This window comes from Blennius ocellaris, assembly GCF_963422515.1.
Source record: "Blennius ocellaris genome assembly, chromosome: 5".
NCBI lineage: Eukaryota > Metazoa > Chordata > Actinopteri > Blenniiformes > Blenniidae > Blennius > Blennius ocellaris.
The window spans coordinates 12,678,082-12,698,108 of record NC_137654.1 but is presented as its reverse complement, the minus strand read 5'-3'; the positions used below and the strand labels follow the sequence as shown (position 1 = coordinate 12,698,108).

General features: G+C 41.0%; 1 protein-coding gene across 2 annotated transcripts in view; it reads left to right on the top strand.

The window, feature by feature from the left end:
* The window catches only part of sema3h (sema domain, immunoglobulin domain (Ig), short basic domain, secreted, (semaphorin) 3H), a 62,598-nt gene extending 43,236 nt beyond the window's left edge, over positions 1-19,362 (top strand). The window contains exons 9-18 of one of the 2 annotated variants that reach the window (XM_080496507.1): positions 5,518-5,587; positions 9,101-9,245; positions 9,666-9,755; positions 10,053-10,182; positions 10,437-10,525; positions 11,408-11,449; positions 11,966-12,120; positions 12,552-12,613; positions 13,082-13,224; positions 13,717-19,362. In XM_080496507.1, coding sequence (XP_080352633.1) covers positions 5,518-5,587; positions 9,101-9,245; positions 9,666-9,755; positions 10,053-10,182; positions 10,437-10,525; positions 11,408-11,449; positions 11,966-12,120; positions 12,552-12,613; positions 13,082-13,224; positions 13,717-14,184 — 1,394 coding nt within the window. In that variant the 3' untranslated portion in view covers positions 14,185-19,362. Of the gene's footprint in view, positions 1-5,517; positions 5,588-9,100; positions 9,246-9,665; positions 9,756-10,052; positions 10,183-10,436; positions 10,526-11,407; positions 11,450-11,962; positions 12,121-12,551; positions 12,614-13,081; positions 13,225-13,716 lie in introns of both variants that reach the window. The other variant, XM_080496506.1, reaches the window with a different exon arrangement.
* Positions 19,363-20,027: the final 665 nt, after the last annotated feature.

Below are 20,027 nucleotides of genomic sequence, written 5' to 3'. Positions count from 1 at the left end.
TGAAATCTTCACTCGTTTTTCTGCCTCCGCAATCACAGACTTACCCTGATTCACCTGGTCAAAGCATTTTGCAGACAGAAGCAGGTTGACCTCATTATTTCTGCGCCGTTCGTGGAAAAAGCGTGGGCATCTCTGTTTTGATTTTCCCCTCCTGTCAAAGATTAATCACATTAAAGGCACGACAGTTTAATAAATCAGACCGGCAAGATTTGTTTTTGGAAAGTAAATCAGTTGTAATTTAAACTTGCCAGTGATAACGGCGTTTTCTGTTTTGCTTAGTCGAGCCGTAAATAACTGAAACGCCTTCCTCAAAGGATGTGAAAAAAGAAAAAGAAAAATGTTGCTCTGACTGCAGTCTTCCAACTTTCTCTTTTGTTTTCATGCAGAGTCTCAATGCTCTGTGAGGTGCAGGGAAGAAAGACAGACTGAAGAACTTTCAAGCAGAAGGCAGGGATTCAAGAGTTGTTTTTTCCCCCTACAGGGATTACCAAAGTTTGTGTTAAGTGTACGCAGTACTTTTTCCGATATTAAACCGAGTGTGTTTTACTTTTACGGGCTGTACGGCATTATTTCTCCCAAGCATTCAAAAATAAGCCTTTGTTTACACACTAAATACGATTTTTATTCTTTACTGTCAAGAGGATTGGAGCATTTTTCTTCAGGTGTCTTTCTGTGGATGGGGATGACATTCGGTGTAAAACTCATCATCGAGGAAAGTTAGCTGTGTCTGACATTTCTTTACTTTTCCTTTATCAAAAAAGTTCAGGAGCTGTTCTACAGTTCTAATCTTGGCCACGATTCAACGTGAGAGACCTAAATACAAATGGTCAAAGATCGAATCAATAGTAAGCATTGTCAGAACAGGGAATGAGATCGTAAACGAGGGATAAAGAAAGTTCCAACTTCAGAGGAGAGAAAATACACTTCAACTGAGAGCTTTCCACTGGAAAACTAGGATGTTTCACCCACAGTAATAACTGACTGAACTGCAGTTGGCTCAGTCTGGCCTCTATGGTTCATGAATCAATAGAAATGAGGAATCTTTTTATCAAACCACGAGGTCGAGGTGACTTTAATTATTCTCTTTGGTGGATTTGTTGTGTATTAGATGGAAAAACTTGTACACAAAGGATATATAATTGATCAAACCCAATTTACTAGAGACGTCTCCAGTTATGTTATTAATTTTCATCAGTCATTGTATAACCGTGGACTTCTGATTGTTGTCATGTGAATTCTCCTGAAGGACTGGACGCCTAAAAAAAGAATAGAATTCTTCTAGATCCAGAAGAATAAATCAGAATAATGATCAAATCATTAACGGCAAATATTGATTTGCACTTGCTTTAAAAATTAACCTAAACAACACGAGGTATTTTGATCCAATTAACTTGAGATCATTTTCAGATGTTTGTGGTGTTACTCTGCATGCTTGAAAACCAATCCTTGATATTTAGAAAGAAAATCCAGACCATCCTCCTCCAAATCAAATTTTCTGTCCTCCTTTTGATCTGCTGATCAATATGATTAACTTACATGGTGTTGATCTGGTCCTTGTTGCCAAATACGGTTCTGTCCACTTCAGTAGATCTTCTGTTTATAACACGAGGTTGAGTGACCATTTGGGTGCACTTAGGGAAGAGTTTTATCTGACCACAGTCAGATTACCTGATAAATGTGTTTCTTCTGGGTTTTAAGGGAGTCTGTCATCCATACCCTGAAAAGGTTTCCATCAGGCTGCCTTTATAGCTATAAAGCTCGGCTTTACAGGTTAGGATGTAAATCTTCCGATGCCCTTCTTTTGACTCTGACTTGAAAAAAAGCTTTGAGGAGCTTCAGATAAAAGCATAGAGCACACAGAATATACATCACGCAGAGTAATAAAGCAGAGCTGCTATTTAAAAAAAAAAAACACTTTGAAAAATGGCAATAGAGGAAAGAAGAAAGGCAGGTCATGATAATAGCTCTGATTAATGAACTGAGTGGCATTCTACACAAAAAAAACCAGCAAGGAAGAAATGAAAAGAGAGGAGGTGGTAAGCGAGATGCATGGATGATATACAGTAAGGGCAGTATGGTAAAGCACAACAAAGGCAAGCGATAGCACGAATGAGAAATCTTTGTTGTAATTTAAAAGCAGTAAGAGAGAGGAGGGGGAAAAAAAGCCATAAAGAAAATTCAATAACTGAAGCGGTGATACAAGAAGGGACGAAAGAAGTGAGTAATGTGTACTCTGCAGGCTGCAGACCGATGTGCCGCTGCTACTGTGTGTGTCTATAGGAACTGTATGACAGGGTGTGTTTGTGTGGGTGCATGCATGTGGCCGTACATACTTCTTCTCCTTAAGACTCGGCCGCTGTGTGTGGTTGTGTGTGTGTGTGTGTGACGCCGTTATGGGATGAGATTAGCCCTCCTGCGGGGCTGTGGGTCCTCAGAGGCCACCTGAAGCATCAGGAACGGCAGGAATGTGGGAACCGTGATGCGCTCTGCCGTCCCCATCGCCACTACACTGCTGCCTCAGTGTGCTGCAGATGTGAGGAAAAGAAGGAGAGAAGAGGCAAAGACAGAATCTCTGACTCTTACTGCTCTCGACTCTTCTATCGCAAGATCCACTTGTGTAGTTTTTTCTTCCCATGACTCTAAGCGATTTTCCAAATGTATTGTTGGAGCTTCGACAAATTATGTATTTATAGATTATCTCAGCATGCCGCACACAAAACAAAAGCCTCTGTTCTTCACTGTTTTGATGGCATGATAAAATGCTCCCGGCTCTTATCTGAGGCAAATGTGCAAAACAGCAAACCTTTGATTGATGGTGATTTAAATAAACTGTGAAAGCCAAGGTCCCGTCTGAACTGCGGCTGCAGGCAACTGATTAAATAACCACGAGCAACACTCCAATTTAATAGGTAAAAAAAAAAAAAACCTGTCAAAAATGCAATTAAGTTCTGAGACATTTAAGGTCACCTCTCGATAGAACATAAGGTTCATATAGAATACTCCCTTTATGAAGATTTTATGTGGTAGATGTAATCTAACCCTACAGAGAAAATAAGGGTTTGCTCAACCTATGTGTGTGTGGGCGTTCTCCGAGTCCAGTTTTCTTATACAATTGGACTGGCAACCTGTGTATGGTTTTCTCTCTTCTCTGGCTATTATCAACTGGGATCAGTGCCAAAAGCCCTTTGACTCCAAGGAGAATAAAGCGCTATAGAAGGTAGATATAAATGTTTTGAGTTTTTTTCTGAAATTATTTTTCTTACCTTGAAAACATGAATAAAATGACAATTACTCATCCTCGCTGAATAAAAGGATCACTACCTCTCACATTTTTCAATGACGTAGAAGTGCAGGTACTGCTACTTCTGTTTTGGTCAAAATAATCATGTACATCATTAAAAATATATATATATTATAACTTGTTTAATGAACAATACCTTGCTTAAAGGCATCTTGAAAAGCATTTTTGGTTCTGGTGGTGTGGGAACATATGTTTGTCCACACATGTAAGCACATGTACATATAACTGCTGTTATTGGAATATTAGATTTTATTCATTATCAGTGCTACAGATCACGATTGAACTTTCTCAATATGAAAACAGGAGTTAGACTCCACTGTATATAAAACACTATGGATTGCATTTAAAATGTTCATGCCGGAAAGACAGGATGTCTTGGCCTTCGATATTTATCAATGTAACTTCATCACTCTTACATTTGTCAACTTCTGCAGCTTCAGTGTGGATAAATTTGTAAATTCAGCTGTTTTGACCCCTTCACTCTGAATCATCATCGTCGTCATCATCATCTTAAAGGTAAAAGTAACAACAAGCCCATTTTAAAAATGTAATTAGGATAAATTACAGATATTTGTCTTCAAGAGAAAAGGTAAAGACAACAAAAGTAAAAAGCCAGAAGGATAAATGCTCAAGTAAAGTACAGATGCTCGAAAATCTATTTATGTACAGTGACAAAGTACAAATCCTTTCACCGCTTGGGTTTAAAATCTTGTTGCTGCTGTTGATTTTGGTAAAGTTTGACTTCCAGACTATGTTAAAGGATGATAAGTCCCAGATTGTTAAAATCAGGTCCTTGTCAGGCAGAGAGAAACTTTCCTGAGGTGAGGTTTCAAGTTGCACATACATCAGTGTGCAGAGAGAATCTCAAACCTTCAACTGCAGACAGAAGATTAAAAACTTGTTTTTAAGTAGAGAGAGACTTTAATACAAAAAAAAAGAGAGAGAAGTCAGCTCCAGTCTTCCTCACAATTTGTCAAAGTTGGACCAGTGCTTTTTGCTGATTAAAATTTCATGCTTTGATTTTCGGCTCCCTGTTAAATCAGTGGATTTAGTTGCTAATGACTGGATTTGAAGGTCTGTTGTTTGCAAGTTGAGGGCAGCTTTTGGGGATTTCTGATAAACAAATGTATTTTTGTGTGTTGAATAATTAGCAGATTTTCTTTTCCGTATTGTGAGTTTGTCAATGGCAGGGAAACAGATTTTTCAGTATTGATAGGTTGAAATATATTTGTCCTTGATTTTGTCTTTTTCTTCAGACGTCTGGCATATTTCTTTGGTCTCTTAACTATTAATGTGGCGCTTTTACTAATTAAGGTTTTCCTCCCAATAAAGTGTCTCGTGCGCTAAGTACGGCTTTCAAAAAAATGGCTTTTAGATTTTCTTTTAATGATTTTGACTTTTAATGATAAAGTTTTTCAATAATTTGAAATGGTAGTTCAATTTAAATAGTTCACACTATAGCGCTGGCACCACATCTGATGTTTTCATCTAAGTCTGATGGACTTCGAATGCTAGAACATCATTTAAATAATAAAAAAAAAACATTTTCTCTGCTGATGGACTGATGAAGAGTGAGCTATCATTCTAAACAAGTGAAAAAAGCAACAATTCTCCTGATTCCACTGTGCAAATAGTCGGAGTAACATCAGAGTGAGAAAGCGTGTGAAACGTTGCGATCGACTGTGTTTGAAATGAGAAGTGAAGACTGAGGCGTGGTGTTAGTCTGTATGTGTGTGTGTGTGTGTGTGTGTGTGTGTGTGTGTGTGTGTGTGTGTGTGTGTGTGTGTGTGTGTGTGTGTGTGTGTGTGACAGCAGGTGACATTCTGTGGCGGGCTCGGCGCTCCGCTCTCCCACTGCGGCTGGTTATTAATGGCTACAGATTCATTACAAGCAGCCAGTCAGCCATGCTGACTGCACGCCCGATGCTATTAGTCACACAGTCAGACTGATAGATGCACACACTCAGATATACACACATGGTCGTGCACATAATGAATACAAAGTGCCTCACTCAGACTCACAACCGCTGACAGCCACACGGACTCATGTGCATCGCTCACACACATGTGCAGACACATACATTTTAGGCAGACTTGTGTAAAAGTTCTCCACTAATTCAGACGTCACAATGTTTATACCTGTCTCTCTATTTTTACTCCCTTCTCTGTCATTCCGCTGACGCCTCCCTCTCTTCCTTCCTCCTCTCCACACTCCAGAGGACGTCTTTATTCTCCATGGGAAAGACAAGAAGAACCCTCTCATCTATGGCCTGTTTACCACTTCAAGGTATGTGCTTCTGTAAAACAGACGTCACGGGAAAAGAATATCTTGAAAACCCATGCTTTTGTAAACTATGAAACTTTTTGCGGTGTGGCGGTGGGTGAGACAGCAACGTCTGAAGACTCTTCCCACAGACAGATCTCCATTTAAATAAGACAACAGAACAGTGAGTCATGGTTATTGATCAGAGCCTGCAGATATATTTAGCTGGTATTTCCGATGATGCAGTTCAGTGAAAACCGTGTTTACTTTTAGCAATGAGTGAAGAAAAGAGTGCTCTTAATGCAAACACACCCACCCGAACAACTGGAGGCTGTATGTGGGTATAACTGCAGTGAAAAGGGAGATATGGACATTCAGTCATTCATCTTCTGTACTCTTTTTATAGCTCATATATTGAATCTGTGCAAAGCTTTTCTCTTCTTTGCTGGTTTGACAACCTTAGCACCAGGTCAGAAAATGGACCAGCAGCAACATTATGGGAGTTCAACACAACAGGCAAATAATCAGGAAGTCCTTTCTGACAGCTCTCATCTTTTACATGCTGAGTCCCAGTTTTTGCCTTCTGGTTTTTGGCTCAGACTTCCTCATATGAAGGGCAACAGGTACAAGTACTCCTTCGTCCCTAAAGCAATTTCCCTTCCGACTTCAGGACAGGGCAACATTATGTGGCTTCTCACAGGTAGGAATATGCTCTAATATGCTCTGATGGCACGTAAACAATGTTGATTTTATGGCTGATGGGCTGTGCCTTCTTTGTGTTTTACACTTTGCTGCAGCACAAATTGCCCGACAAGGACACAAATATAATGAACTGAAATGAACTGAATGAATGAATGGCACTCGAGGCAAATCCAGCTGACTCTTTATGAAGGGTACATACGGAACATGTTGCCAATCCATCAAGGGGCACACACACACACACACACACACACACACACACACACACACACACACACACACACACACACACACACACACACACACACACACAGGGAGGCCGCGAATATGAACATTATTTCTTCATAAACTCACAAATGTGATCCAAATAACACAATAATGACAAAAAACAAAACAAAAAGAAAACCTGAAGGTGTTTAAAGGCGCACATCTTGGTCATATTCGTGTTTGGCGACATTAGCCCTTTGTGCCTGTGACGGGATAAACGCTCCCTGTCTCACTGTGACACGCAGATGTTGATGTCACTCGCTGCGGGACGCACCGAGCCCGCGGGTTCTTCTGTCAGCGCAGCTCATGAATGCAACGCATTCACTCATGTCAACAATATGAAGCACATGTGAGCCTTCATCATCGAGTCGTCATCGTTGGTGAACGGACTGTGACACTGCCTGCAGGCACGTTGGAGTGTTGCTGTTTGACCTGAGATTAATTTTTATTATTGAGATAAACACAAACCACACAAAAGAGGGAAAAATACGGAGAAAATGAATAATGGGTCTGCTGGATTCTGGAGAAAACCAAACCCTCCATTTGCTTTATCATTTAATGGTTCCTACCTTTGCATATTGGTGAGAGGGTTTGGCTTTACTGTTAAAATGTTGTAAATTATAACCCATAAAGTCTTCTCTCTGTTATTTCATGTTTTCTCTTATGTGAGTTGTTCATATGTTAGTCAGAGACACTCCAGCCCCACAAAACACAGCATCAAAGACAGGAGGAAAGAAACCTGCTGACGCACGCGTCCTGATGATTGAGAAAGATGTCAGGTGAAAAAATATATGACTCACAGAAAAAGACATGCTGACTGAAAAGAAAATGAGGGGAAAAAGTGAGAAAGAACAAGAAAAAAAAAAGACTGAAAATGCAAGCCAAGAAGAAACAGCAGTGCTTTCTCATTTTCTCCAAGTGGCTTAAGGCTCATGTTTTGACAATCACCCAAGTTTCAGAGCTGGATGCCAGAGCTCCACAGTAGCAGCACAAGTTGGACAAAACTTTGGCGGAGGTTGAAGGGTGTTACTCTGTTTTTTAAGGGGGAGTTTTTGGAAAGTGTGAGGAATCTTAGTAGGGTGAATGGATTGAAATCCAAAGCATCACCCAGGCTGAGGTCTCAGCCACAGAGCTGCAGAGTGCAGAAAGGTCACTCACACACGCACAGGCGTGCGCAAACACACACACGCGTAGGGTTTTGACGAGCGTCTCTACAGTAAATCTGTCCTGGACAGTGGACCTGTCGTCTCATTTTCCATTGATGATGACATTATTCAATTATTTGTCTATCCCGTGCCTTGTATCATAGAACAGACTGGATTTATTGTTCAGACTCTCCTGATATAATGAGATGATATTGAATCATAATTTTTTGGTTATTCTCTCCTCTCTGCCTGCTTTATCTAAATAAGAGTCACGGTGGGGCTGAAGTCTAATCCAGCTATGATAAACACAGATGTGTTGAATATGATTTTCATAGATTTGGAAGAAAAAAACAAAACAAATAAATACAATCCTGTCAAGCATCCTTGCCTCACACCTAATCATGTCTAATATGAAAATTCAATCTAACAATTTCAAACATTGTGAAAATGGATTGAAATGAAGAGACAAAACATTTTTCTGTATGTGGTTTCTGATGTGACTCAATGTAAATCATGGAAGTGTAATTGAGAGACGATTTAAAGTTATGTGAATTTTCAAACATGGTTTGGATGATCTGGATGTTTTTAAATGCACAAACTTTTTGTGTATTCACTCCAAGCCAACCGTCGTCTTGAAACTAAAATCAAGTGGACAGCAAGGGAAACTAGAAATGAGCATATTGCTGATTTTAAACGAGTCAAATGAAGTGTAATTGCGCTTAATTTCGACATAACTCCTGCCGTAATATTTATTCAGGAGGTTTAGCAACAGTTTAGATAATCTCGACGGAATTATATAGTTCTCAGGCTATTAAAATTCAATTTATACAGAAACCAAGACGTCACATGTTTTTGCACCTGAAGTTGATCTGGTTTCTGATGGCCTATTTTTAAAAAGAAACGAGATCCTTTAAATTCGTCTTCGGTGCTGCAGATTTTGCACACGTTCCTACACCAACAAATTGGGAATGTTCTCAAAAAGACCCATATATGAGTAACACATGTAAACATGTGTCTGTGACTTTTTCCTCTCTGTTCTTTTTCTCCTTTGCTGCAAGCCGCCACACTTTGACATTGTTCTTTAAAGCTTCCAGAAACATTGAAGCCAACTGCAGCACAAAACTGTAAGTTATGCTGTTGCAGGGACCGATGCACAAAAAGCAGCACATTTCCCCAAATGAGCTGGAAGTGCATCCAATCAACTTGATGCATTCAAGCTGCAAAGCCACAATGAGTCACTGCTCCTTGCACGATGCATCGCCGTCTTATTTCATTTACTGTGAAAATAGCACTGCAACCCATCATGTGCAATAATCCAAGGGATACTCGGCTTATGTTTTTATTCATGCAGGGTGAAAGAATAAGTGGTGGAAAGTATTGTTTTGTTTTTTTAAAGTGCTCTCCTTTTCATGTTCTTTATCCTCAGTGACATCCTGAACGGTTCAGCGGTGTGCGTTTACCGAATGGAGGATGTGGTTCGAGCTTTCAAAGGGAACTTCCTTCACAAGGAGGGACCTCAGTATAAGTGGGCAGAGTTCACGGGCAAGGTGCCCTATCCACGCCCAGGAACTGTGAGTTAATGCTCAAAACCTCCCGCAGACGTTACTTTTAATCCTTAAGTAAAAAACATTTGCGTGTTGTACATATGCTAAAGTTGCATGCGACTTGAGGCAGACATTATAATTCGATCCTGATGTGGAGCAACTATTACTGCACAGCTTTCATCCCCCAACAAATCCCGTTGAAATGTAATTTTAGTTTTTCACCATTGGCTATTTATTGCAGTATAATGTCTTATTTATTGTCCTAAATGGGTTTAACTTTCCAACTACTATTACTGGCAAATGTTTGTGAGTCTCAACCAAAAAGTAATATGATAAATGATTATAGATAAAAATAGAAATAGGCATAAGAGGTAAACAAAAAAGAAAAAAAGCTTTCCGATGTTTCATAAAATGAATAACATTTTTACCCTTATTTCCTGCTCCCAGTGTCCCAGCAGCACATATGGAAGCTACAGCTCCACCCGAGAGTATCCGGACGACGTCATTTTCTTCAGCAGGACTCACCCGCTGCTGCAGGTTCAGCTGTTTTCTCACTTTATTGAATTAGACCAACTTAATGTAATTAGACTGCAGCCTGTTGACCAGTGGGTCAAGTAATCTTTCTCTCTATTTTTTACTCAAACTCTAAAGTGAAAATAAGAAATTAAATCAGCAGACGGTCCTCACTTACGGAGCGCCACCTCCGAGCATGAACCCTCCATCATATTAATGAGGCTCTTACAGAGAAAAATACTGTGAAATACTGTCATCTGATATATATCACACTTTAATGTGGTGCATTCCTCTAATTACAATCCCTGCCTCTTTTTTCAGGAAAATGTCCTGCCTCTAGGAGAGCGGCCACTTCTGGTCAGAGTGGGCGTTCACTACAAGTTCAGCAAACTGTTGGTGGACAGGGTGGAGGCCGTGGACGGCACCTATGACGTCCTCTTCATCGGCACAGGTAATCTGGAATTCCAAAACGCGAATGCGTCCATTTTCTTATGAGGATTTTTAAATAATCTCAAATGGATGTTTCTAGACTGTGAAGAAACCAGAGGTACACTGAGAAATGTCAGACACGTACACAGGGAGAACATGCAAACGCTGGATACTAAATGAGAATTATTCTTGCTGTGAGGCGAGACGGCGAACTCCTGCACCAGTGAGGAAACCAAAAACCTCAATCCATTCGAATGAAATGTTTGTTTTTTTCAGACTCGGGACTCGTGCTGAAGGCCGTCCATTTCCCCCGAGAGCACGGTCAGAGCCAGGAAGTCACTCTGGAGCAGCTTCAGGTCTTTCAGGTACAGAAAACATCACAGTCCTGCACCACCTTCCTCCCTCATCCTGAAAATCAAGTTTTCTCTCATGCGTCTGTTCATTGTTCCCCTGCAAATTATTAATCCACTGAGTTCCCCGGCCAAATCGAGACATTATTATTAAAAATAAGATGCAGCACAGACTTTTCATATCAGTGCACATGAGAAGAATAAATGCAGACCTGATGTGAAATATTCTGTTCGTGTCACATGGAAATTAATTGAAAGCATCGACTTAAACATCGGAGCACGCACGGCTGGCGCTGAGAAAATGTAAAGCGTGCATGACTTTCAACAGATGCAAGAAGAGTGCAGAACTCTGTGAAATGTGAGCACACAGAATACGCACAGAAAATTCACCATTACATCAGTTTTGTGGGTGTTTTTTTCAGTGATGTTGACTACTGACGCTGTGCTTCCACAATACCCTGTGCAGTAAACACCCCTATTAGTTACAGCAGCTGCCATTTTATGTTTTAAGAAAAGGCAAAAAGTTTTATAAGTTCCAATCAAAATGATTTCCACTGGAGGCTCAAACTCCCGAAGAATAAAAAATAAATGCATTGAGTGATGTGGCGTAGACACATTGTTGTATAAGTGTGGTCGAGCTTGAGTTTGTTTGTTCGCCTCTGTGCTGTAAACTTTACACAACTGAGAGCAGTTCAGTGAACGGCTAGAAATGGCTGTGGTCTGCAGCCGCACCCAAAGACAAACACCTCTCTGACCTTTTTTTTAATTTAACCTTCAGTCATTTTTCTGTCTGTCTGTCTGTCTGTCTGTCTGTCTGTCTGTCTGTCTGTCTGTCTGTCTGTCTATGACTTGGTATATGCTTGGAATGTCTCTGACTTTTTTCTCTCCTCCTCACAGCACAAATCACCAGTGACAGCCATGACACTCTCAAAGAAAAAGGTAATAATAGAGAGAGAGAGAGAGAGAGCTAGTCTCAAACTTTCAAACTCTCTCACTCACGCACAACATTGCACTCATCAGTTATCTCTCCACCTTGCATCTCCAAGGACAACTTCATCACCAGTTGCCATGGTTACCCCAGCTCACTCAGCACAATAATGAAGAGATGACACACACACACACACACACACACACACACACACACACACACACACACACACACACACACACACACACACACACACACACACCGTGGCCATGCTCTCACATTGTTACAGCGTGAGTGGATGTGTGACTCAGTGAAGACACATCGGGTGTTGCTGTTGATTGCCCATGTGTGTCGACGATTGTGAACTTAATGTCCTTTTTTTCCCCTTCCATCACACCCTACATTACTCTCCCGACCCCTCCCTGCTTCCTTTACCATCCTTTACTCATCGTCGTATTCCTACTCTCTATTTCTATCCTTCACCCATCCCATATTCATCTCCTGCCTCTCATGCTTTCCTCCAGCAGTGGTTGTTTGTGGGCTCGAGGGAGGGTGTGTCCCAGCTTGGCCTGTACCAGTGTGAGCTGTACGGTCAGGCCTGCGCTGAGTGTTGCCTGGCCAGAGATCCCTACTGCACCTGGGACGGACATGCCTGCAGCCCCTACATGCCCACCGTGCGCAGGTATGTACCCCCCCCAATATGACTGCAGTTAAAATACACTTTCACGTCGTCTTCATAATTGACACTCAAACGCAGCGGGAAGAAATCTTCTGAAATCAGATCGATGTGTTTACAGTGTGAGATGGTTCTTCAATTACAAAACATTTTGATTAATTTTGGGAGCATTGTTCCTCTTGATAGACTTTTTGTTCCAGCACCAACTGAAACAACACAGTCGATCTCCTCAAGAACGTACACACTTTAATCCAGCGATGCTATAAACACTTAATTTTCATGACATTTCTGCAAGGTCATCATCAGGAAAAACCTGACTTTAATTAAATCGACTTTGTGAACAAGATCATCACACTGTGGTTTGCTCAGTCTGAGATTGTGCAGTGATCTCAAGGTTCTGTGATTCTGTGTTGACTGAAATGTCTGTTTCTCTGCAGGAGGAATGCCCGTCATTTAGGGGAGGATGAGGATCCACTAACTCAATGTGTCAGGCAGGGAGGTGAGCAGCTGACTTCATTCAACAATTTGAAGACCTTTCAGCTGTGATTTGTATGCCATAAACACTCTTTATTTGCACTGTATTAACTACATGTAGGCGGTATATGCAAAGCATCAGAATCCAAGATTCTTTAATTTGTATAGCTCAACAAAAGGCACATTCTATCTTCAGACTATAGATAAAAAGTCAGAAAAATTATTAAATGAAAAGTACCGAAAATAGAATGGCTCAAAGTATTTGTCTATAAAGAAAAGCACTTTGTATGTATTTATTCATATGCATTCCAGTATCATGGAAAGCATGAATAACATTCCATATTAAAATGAATATATTCAGCTATCACGTCTCTTTGAATAAATTGAGAAATAAAAAGCAATGGAAATAATTCAGTGCAACAATACAAGTAATGGATTCAGAATGAAGAAGTCAGATGTGTGAGTCAACGCATGTTTCCTTGATTTGTTTCAGCCGGGCTGCAGGTGGAGGCCGAGCAGAGGGTGATGATGGTGGCAGAAGGGAACAGCACCTACCTGGAGTGTCTGCCTCGCTCCAGACATGCTGCAGTCACCTGGTACAAACAGGCCGGAGAGAACAGTCCCGAACTCAACCAGGTATGAACACCTGCTTTCTGCACTTGCTTTTAATATTCACATAAATCTTAAGGCTTTTTTCTCATGAGCAAAGGTTTACTCAACGGGACTTTTCACGACGTTTCAAGTTTTTTTTTTTTTTTTTTCACAGCAACTCACGGTTGAAAAATTAAAGCATCTGATATATGAACAGTTATCCATGATGAAGCTACAGAACAAATTTATTGGTGAAAACATTACGATTATAATGGTTGATTGCAAGACTTCCTGTTTTCATCTCGAAAGTTGTAAATATAATTCATTATGTTTCACGTGAAGACCCGTCAGGTTGAAATCACTTTTTGTTTGCTTTTAGAACAAAGTTAAATTTGTGGTTGAATCACGATCAGGGACACTCCCAGTGTGTAAAGTTTGCACTGCGTCTCTTTGTGCTTTGTCATTACCTCCTCACATCCGCTCTCTGAGCATCTTCAGCATGAGTCTGATGCTTATCCCCCCCTGCTCTCTCTGCAGGTGGTCACAGGTGACCAGCTGGTGGTGATCGAGCGGGGCGTCCTGATTCGCCGAGCTGAGCTGTCCCACGGCGGTGTGTACCACTGCCAGGTGGAGGAGCACGGCTACCACTGGACTGCGGTCACCGTCCGCCTCGCCATCTGGAGCCCCTCCACCAACCGCCTCCTGGCCTCCTGGTCCAGCTCGTCCTATCAGAGCGCGGGGAGTCAGCCCTGGTACGACGACGTGATGGCGCTCATCCACCCCGCCAACCTCGGCCAGCACTGCAAGGCTCTTGGGTACCGCCCCCCACGCAACCACCGTCGCCATGGCGACTTTCTGGCGGAGCTGAACAAGGAGAAAGAGAGGGGGGAGAAGCATAAGCACGGGGGAGGCCGAGGGGGAGGAGGAGGTGGTGGAGGAGGAGGGAGAGCAGCGGGGAGGAAGAGCAGGAGCAAGCCGCAGCAGCGGGCGCCACGAAGCGCCTGAATGCATCGCAGAACAGGAGGGCAGATTTCCAGACTTCAACACACACACACACACACACACACACACACACACACACACACACACACACACACACACACACACACACTATACACTGACACACATACTGTATGTACAGAAACTTCATGCGCATGCACTTATCTACAAAAAAAAAAATTGCGTCCTTTCATGAAAGCGAGAAACTTTGAAGCTACACTGAAGTATGTACAGGACGATGTGGACTGCAGAGACTATTTCTCCAAGACAAAGGACTTTGTGAATAAAGAAAAAGAAAAAAACAACAGCGGAAGAAGAATAGCTAAGGTTGCATCGCATGTTGAATGAAGGATGATCGGCTCAGTCTGACTGACTCTGTCGTGACGGGGACATTTAAGTGGATGTTTTGGATTTGGAGCCTGTACAGACAAAATAATATTGGTCTCGTTCCAACAGCCCAGACCCAAATTCACCAAACTCTTATAAAATGATTACTGCATGTGAGGAGCATGCTGGTGACTTTGAATGTTTTTGCCCATTAATTACACATCACATGTATACTCCAAATTCTTCAAAAGAGAACAGATGTTTCTAGATTTCCTACCTCCCAGGCAAATAACTGGTTACCATTAGGTGCAGTACGCTGCTAAGTTCATCAGGCAGGAATGCTGGAGAGTCCTTGGCTTTATTGTCAAAGTTATTGTAGTTGTGAAAAGACATTTCCAAAGTTTTTCAAGGACTTCCCCCTCCTCAGATGTTGCCAGCTCCTCAAAAACATTTAAAAGACGAGCTTTGTTGTTTCAAAGTGAAAAATGGGGGGGAGAAAAAGAAGCAAAACGTGTGTAAAACTTCAGATGTTCCACGGTCTTTGAACACATCAGCAGGTAGTGGTCACCCAGCTGAAACAAAAGCATGAATAATCTATATGGGGGGTATTTTTTTTTCTTGAACCTTTGGATAATTATCCGTGCTTATTCATAATTAAAGGGCTGATACATTCAAAACTACGTTGCCATCTTTGGAAGTAATTTTGCCACTCAGCACAAGCTTTAAGAGTGTATTCAGTTTGCGAGTAGCTGTAAATAGTACTGATGGGTTCTATCTTTGGCGCTTTAAGACATCAAACAATCCTACACACCTCCAGTGAGCCCGTCGAGGCTCTTTTCACATAGGTGGAGTCTGACCGCAAAGAGACTGCCTGCGACCGCAAAGATGAAAGAGACGAGGGAAAGGCACCACAGCGGCTTTGATGAGGTTACAGATCAACTTTCCCAGGACGTTAGTGCCCCGTGTTGCAGCACGGCACACACTCAGAGTGCAGGAGATGTTTCCATTATGTTCTCCTCAAAATTCGGTCCTGTGATGTGAGCTGGTGAGAGCCACCTCAGGTTGAGTGCCACGCTACAGAGGCCTGTTTGGGTTCAGCGTGGGAACAAAGTGAACAAAGGAAGGTGGGTTTCCTTTGCTAGAAGAGAAGCAGTATTTCTTATTTTAGATGTTGGAAATGAAAGAAAAGCTTTGTGACATCCATAATTCACTGTCTATTGATTAACGGCAATGGATATGGTCATTAACTAATTGGATTTCAAATGGAAACCGGCATCCATATAGTTCATAAACATCAACTAACCCCACAACTTGTGTGCAAGCTCAGAAATTGCTCCAGATTAAAATATAAGTATATATTTAATATTTCATAACATGCATTCCCGGTGTGTATGTTGGCTTCTTTTCCCTCCTGCACTCCAAGAAAATATATATTTGAGGATAATTGGTGATTCTAAATTGACAGTAAATCGTGTGAGTGTGTCCTCACAGTCAACTGGAATTGACTCCAGCCTCCTTCGACCCTCAACTGGATAAAGCCATTTTGAAAATGCATCATAAATTTATTGTACTGGCTCAGCAATGCAGTCTGTGTCTGTAAGAAGTCATGATTTCTGAGTTAGGCATTTCAAAAGAAATAATTCCTTACCTATTTTAAGTACATGTTGCCCATGTATAACAAAAGCTATTGGCAAAAAAAGGAAGCTATAAACCACAAGGCAGCAAATATGCAATTGTGGGATTTTTAGAGTCAAAGACATCAAATAATGTTGGAAAAGTTAAGGATCAAGAAGGAATTCTTGAATGGAAAGTGGAATGTGGAATATTTTAATCAGATAATGGCCCACTGGTAAAGCCTCCATATGTCAGAAAAAGAAGAAAGGGGAAAACTTTGCACACAGTTGTTGACTACATTGAAAGCATTAACGCAAATAAATTCATAAATTAATAAATACAAGCAAACTCAAGAAGATCAGTTGGCGATTTGCAAATGTGACACATAATGATCCAAAACGAAGCATTTTCATTCGGTACAAGAACACTGAACATATTGTCAGACTTCCATGAGAGGAAATAGTTTTTGCTCTGACTTTGGAAATGATGAACTGGGCGCACTGAACAGTGTAAAATATAAAGATGCAATAAAAAGATTTTCCAACATCGTTGGACATGGAAGCTCGACTCATCGAGGACTGAGACTCTGTACAAAACCTGCATGTTTCTCAAAATATGAGCCTTTAGTGACTGGGAGTGAGTAACGCACCGCTGGGTCAGCAGCTCCAGCTGGTAATGACATCGGACTGTAAATTACAAAGCAAGTCCAGCGTATAATAAAGAAGCCTTTCTTGTGCAAAGCTGGATCTGGAGAAAGCGCTAAACGGGACCGGCGTCAAGTGGCCGGCGGGATTCCAGTGACTTCAGTGACTTCAGTGACTTCACAAGGCTGTAAATCCTCAATGTTAAATATGTTCTGCCAGCACAGCTTCCTCCACCTCCATGTAACTGTTCTCAGTGGTATTTATTATTTTCATCTGGAGAGGGACTGTTTGATTCATGTGTTTGACACGGGTTTGTTGGTCTTTGTGTTGCTTCTGTTGGAAATTGCCCACTTCCACTTGTTGAAATGTTTTGTTATTATTTTCCTGTTGGAACATCGCTCCATTTGCATGTTGAAGTGAGGCAGCCGGATCTGAAACGGACTCGTTTCAGAGCTGTGGATCCAAAGCAAAAGAGTCACACAGCTGTTTGTTCACAGATCAAACTGCATTATGGACAACAATATTAAGTTAAACACACATGAAAGTTGAATTTACTAACTGACTGCATTATTAAGTCCAAAGATGTTTTTTTTAATTTATTTTATTGTCCGTATCATTACTGACTTCACGTATTGTCTCTGTGCATGTGTGTGCCTGTACAGTATGTTTCTGTGGCACTTGGTTTGTGTTTGACATTCGTGAGATCAGAGTGGGAATAGCTCAAGCATAAGTTCAGAGGTGAAGTGAGTCAATCTGCTGTATGGAGAACTCGGCCAAAGATCGAAAGACACTTTTGATGTTGTAAAAATACTTATAAAAAATAGAATAAAGCAGCCTGGAGAAAATGACTCGGAGGTTAACGTCTTGGCTTCTTGGTCTGGGCCACATGAAAGTATTCGCTCGCACCGAGCTACTTCTGAACATGTGTTTGAGCAGAGGAAAAAGCAGTTTATGAGGGAGTGTGTGACTCTTGAGTTTGGTGAAGCTGTTTAAGTGTCAGCCACTTCTTTGAAAAAAAAGTCACGCTTGAGCGAGTGTGAAGCAGAAACCAACATCCATCATGTCCTCATTAGGAAGCACATATCAAGGGCCCATACAGTCTTAATTGTCACTGAAGCTGCTGACTGCTATTGTTATTGTTGCTGTATTGTTGGTGACATAACTTCTGGTTGTTTATTTTCTGTGTACATTTTGTTGATTTTTATGCAAATTTTAAAGGCTCCATTATTTGCATTTTGCTGATTTAAAAAAAAACAAACAGTTTTGAACACTTGTGTTTAAGCTTTGTCTGCAGCCCTATTGTTTTTTTTTAAAATCTGTGTCTTAACAGTGCTTTGATTTCAACATCTCTTCCATCCATTGCTGACTGTCGACCTTCCACATGAACGGTCTGAACTTTGGGCCCGATTGAACATCAGAAACCCGATTTGTTTCATGAGCTAGCAAAGATGCAGCTTGTTGTAGACCAGGTACTTTGAATTTTGATTGGTCAAGGTCAAAGGTAAACATATCGCAGTCAGCCAATCCCATGATTGCATGGATATCCATTGCTTGTTAAGATCAGATAATGACGGCTCACTGAGGGCCTACAGATAATCTTTATGTTAAAAATGTGGCAAAATCCAACCAACTTCTTTATTGGCACATTTTGCAATACTTGCTTTTTTGTTATTTGTTTTGTAGACTCAACGTGTTAATATTTCCACAGTATTTATTGCATATAGATGTTTTTAATTAGCTTTAGGGGCATTTAAAATAAATAGCTCTCCTTAGTTGTGATAAAATGTAGAATCAGTTTGTTATAACCAAGAAGAAATAACACGTTCTCACTATATAACTCAGCTGTGACATACCTCTAGCTACCACCGGGACCCAGTTGGCTTAGTTTAGCTTGTAGATTAGAAACAGGTGCAAGATATACTGTTAAACCACAGGGATTCACAAACTTAAAAAATCCCCAAACTATAATAAAAAAAACTAGTGGCAGAGGCTGCTTGCAGGCAAAAATCTGTTGGAGAGTTTGAATTCAAGCTGAATATCTGCCTGCCAAAGTGTACACCCTCAGGCAAACAAAAACAAAGTGTGTCTTCTTCTAGGCGTCTCTACTTTGCCTGCAATATGAAAAACAGGAAAAAAAAAAAAAACTTTGATTCCTTTTCAATGGCCCTGCCAGTTTAGTTAGTATGCATCACATCCAACAGGCGAAAATATGAAAATAATCCTGCTTGTATTGACCTTGGCATGTGAATACCGTGCACACATGAGCGTGTGACTTGTGTATATTTGTGTCGGATCCAAACAGCACACAAGTGGGAGGCAGAACTCCTACGAGACGTTTTTATGGCAAACCGCTTTAAACATTCAGTGTTTCCCTGAAAGATGTGATGCAGAACAGCTCCTTATTCATTACAACAGCCTCATGTGTTTCTCTCTGCTGTGCTGTATTTACATCTCGCTGCCAATCTCCTGCTCGTGTGATTTTCCAGAGCGACTTTTCCGCAGACGGAATGAATATGTCAGCCGATGATCTCCCCCAATACATGGAGATTTTGTTTTTTTTCTTCATGTAAATATGTATAAAGGTCGGCTTTTAAATGAGGATGTCTGTGTTTCGTGTGTCTGTATGAAATCGATCCAGATTCTGAACACTGCACGCTGACATACATTAGAAAGAGTTCGGTACAGCACTAAAGTGAGAACCAAAACACTGAACCTCATTTACAGCACCATTAACACATTCTCCCCATCATTCTTCAACTTTCAAATGATAAAGTACAGATTCTTCTCACCCCACACATTTTTGATGCTCAGTGAGTATATTTAGAACCCCGACAGTTCCCAGTGTCAAAACAAAACCTCTCAGTCTATAGTAGAAGTACACTATAATGAACACAGTAACACTATTAAACGACACCATTACACAGATACCTGTTATTTCAATCTCCCTCTCACCCCCTCCTTTCTGTCTTTTCTTCATTTATTGAAATAAAGGTAATGAAACAGCTCAAATCTGTTGTTTAATTGAAGGCCTAATGAAATTTTAAGTCCATATCTAAAAGAAGTGTGTGTCAGCAGTCCTCAGGTGTTCAGGAGGTTTGTTCCACAGGGGTCGGAACTAAAAGCTGTTTCACCTTTTTTTCTTATTCTGACTCTGGGAACTTTAAATAAACCTCTTTATAAATATACCTATAAGACATCCAGAACCCCGATGGCATCAGGATGTCTTATATTGGACAAGTAAACCTGAGACGTATATAGGCCCAA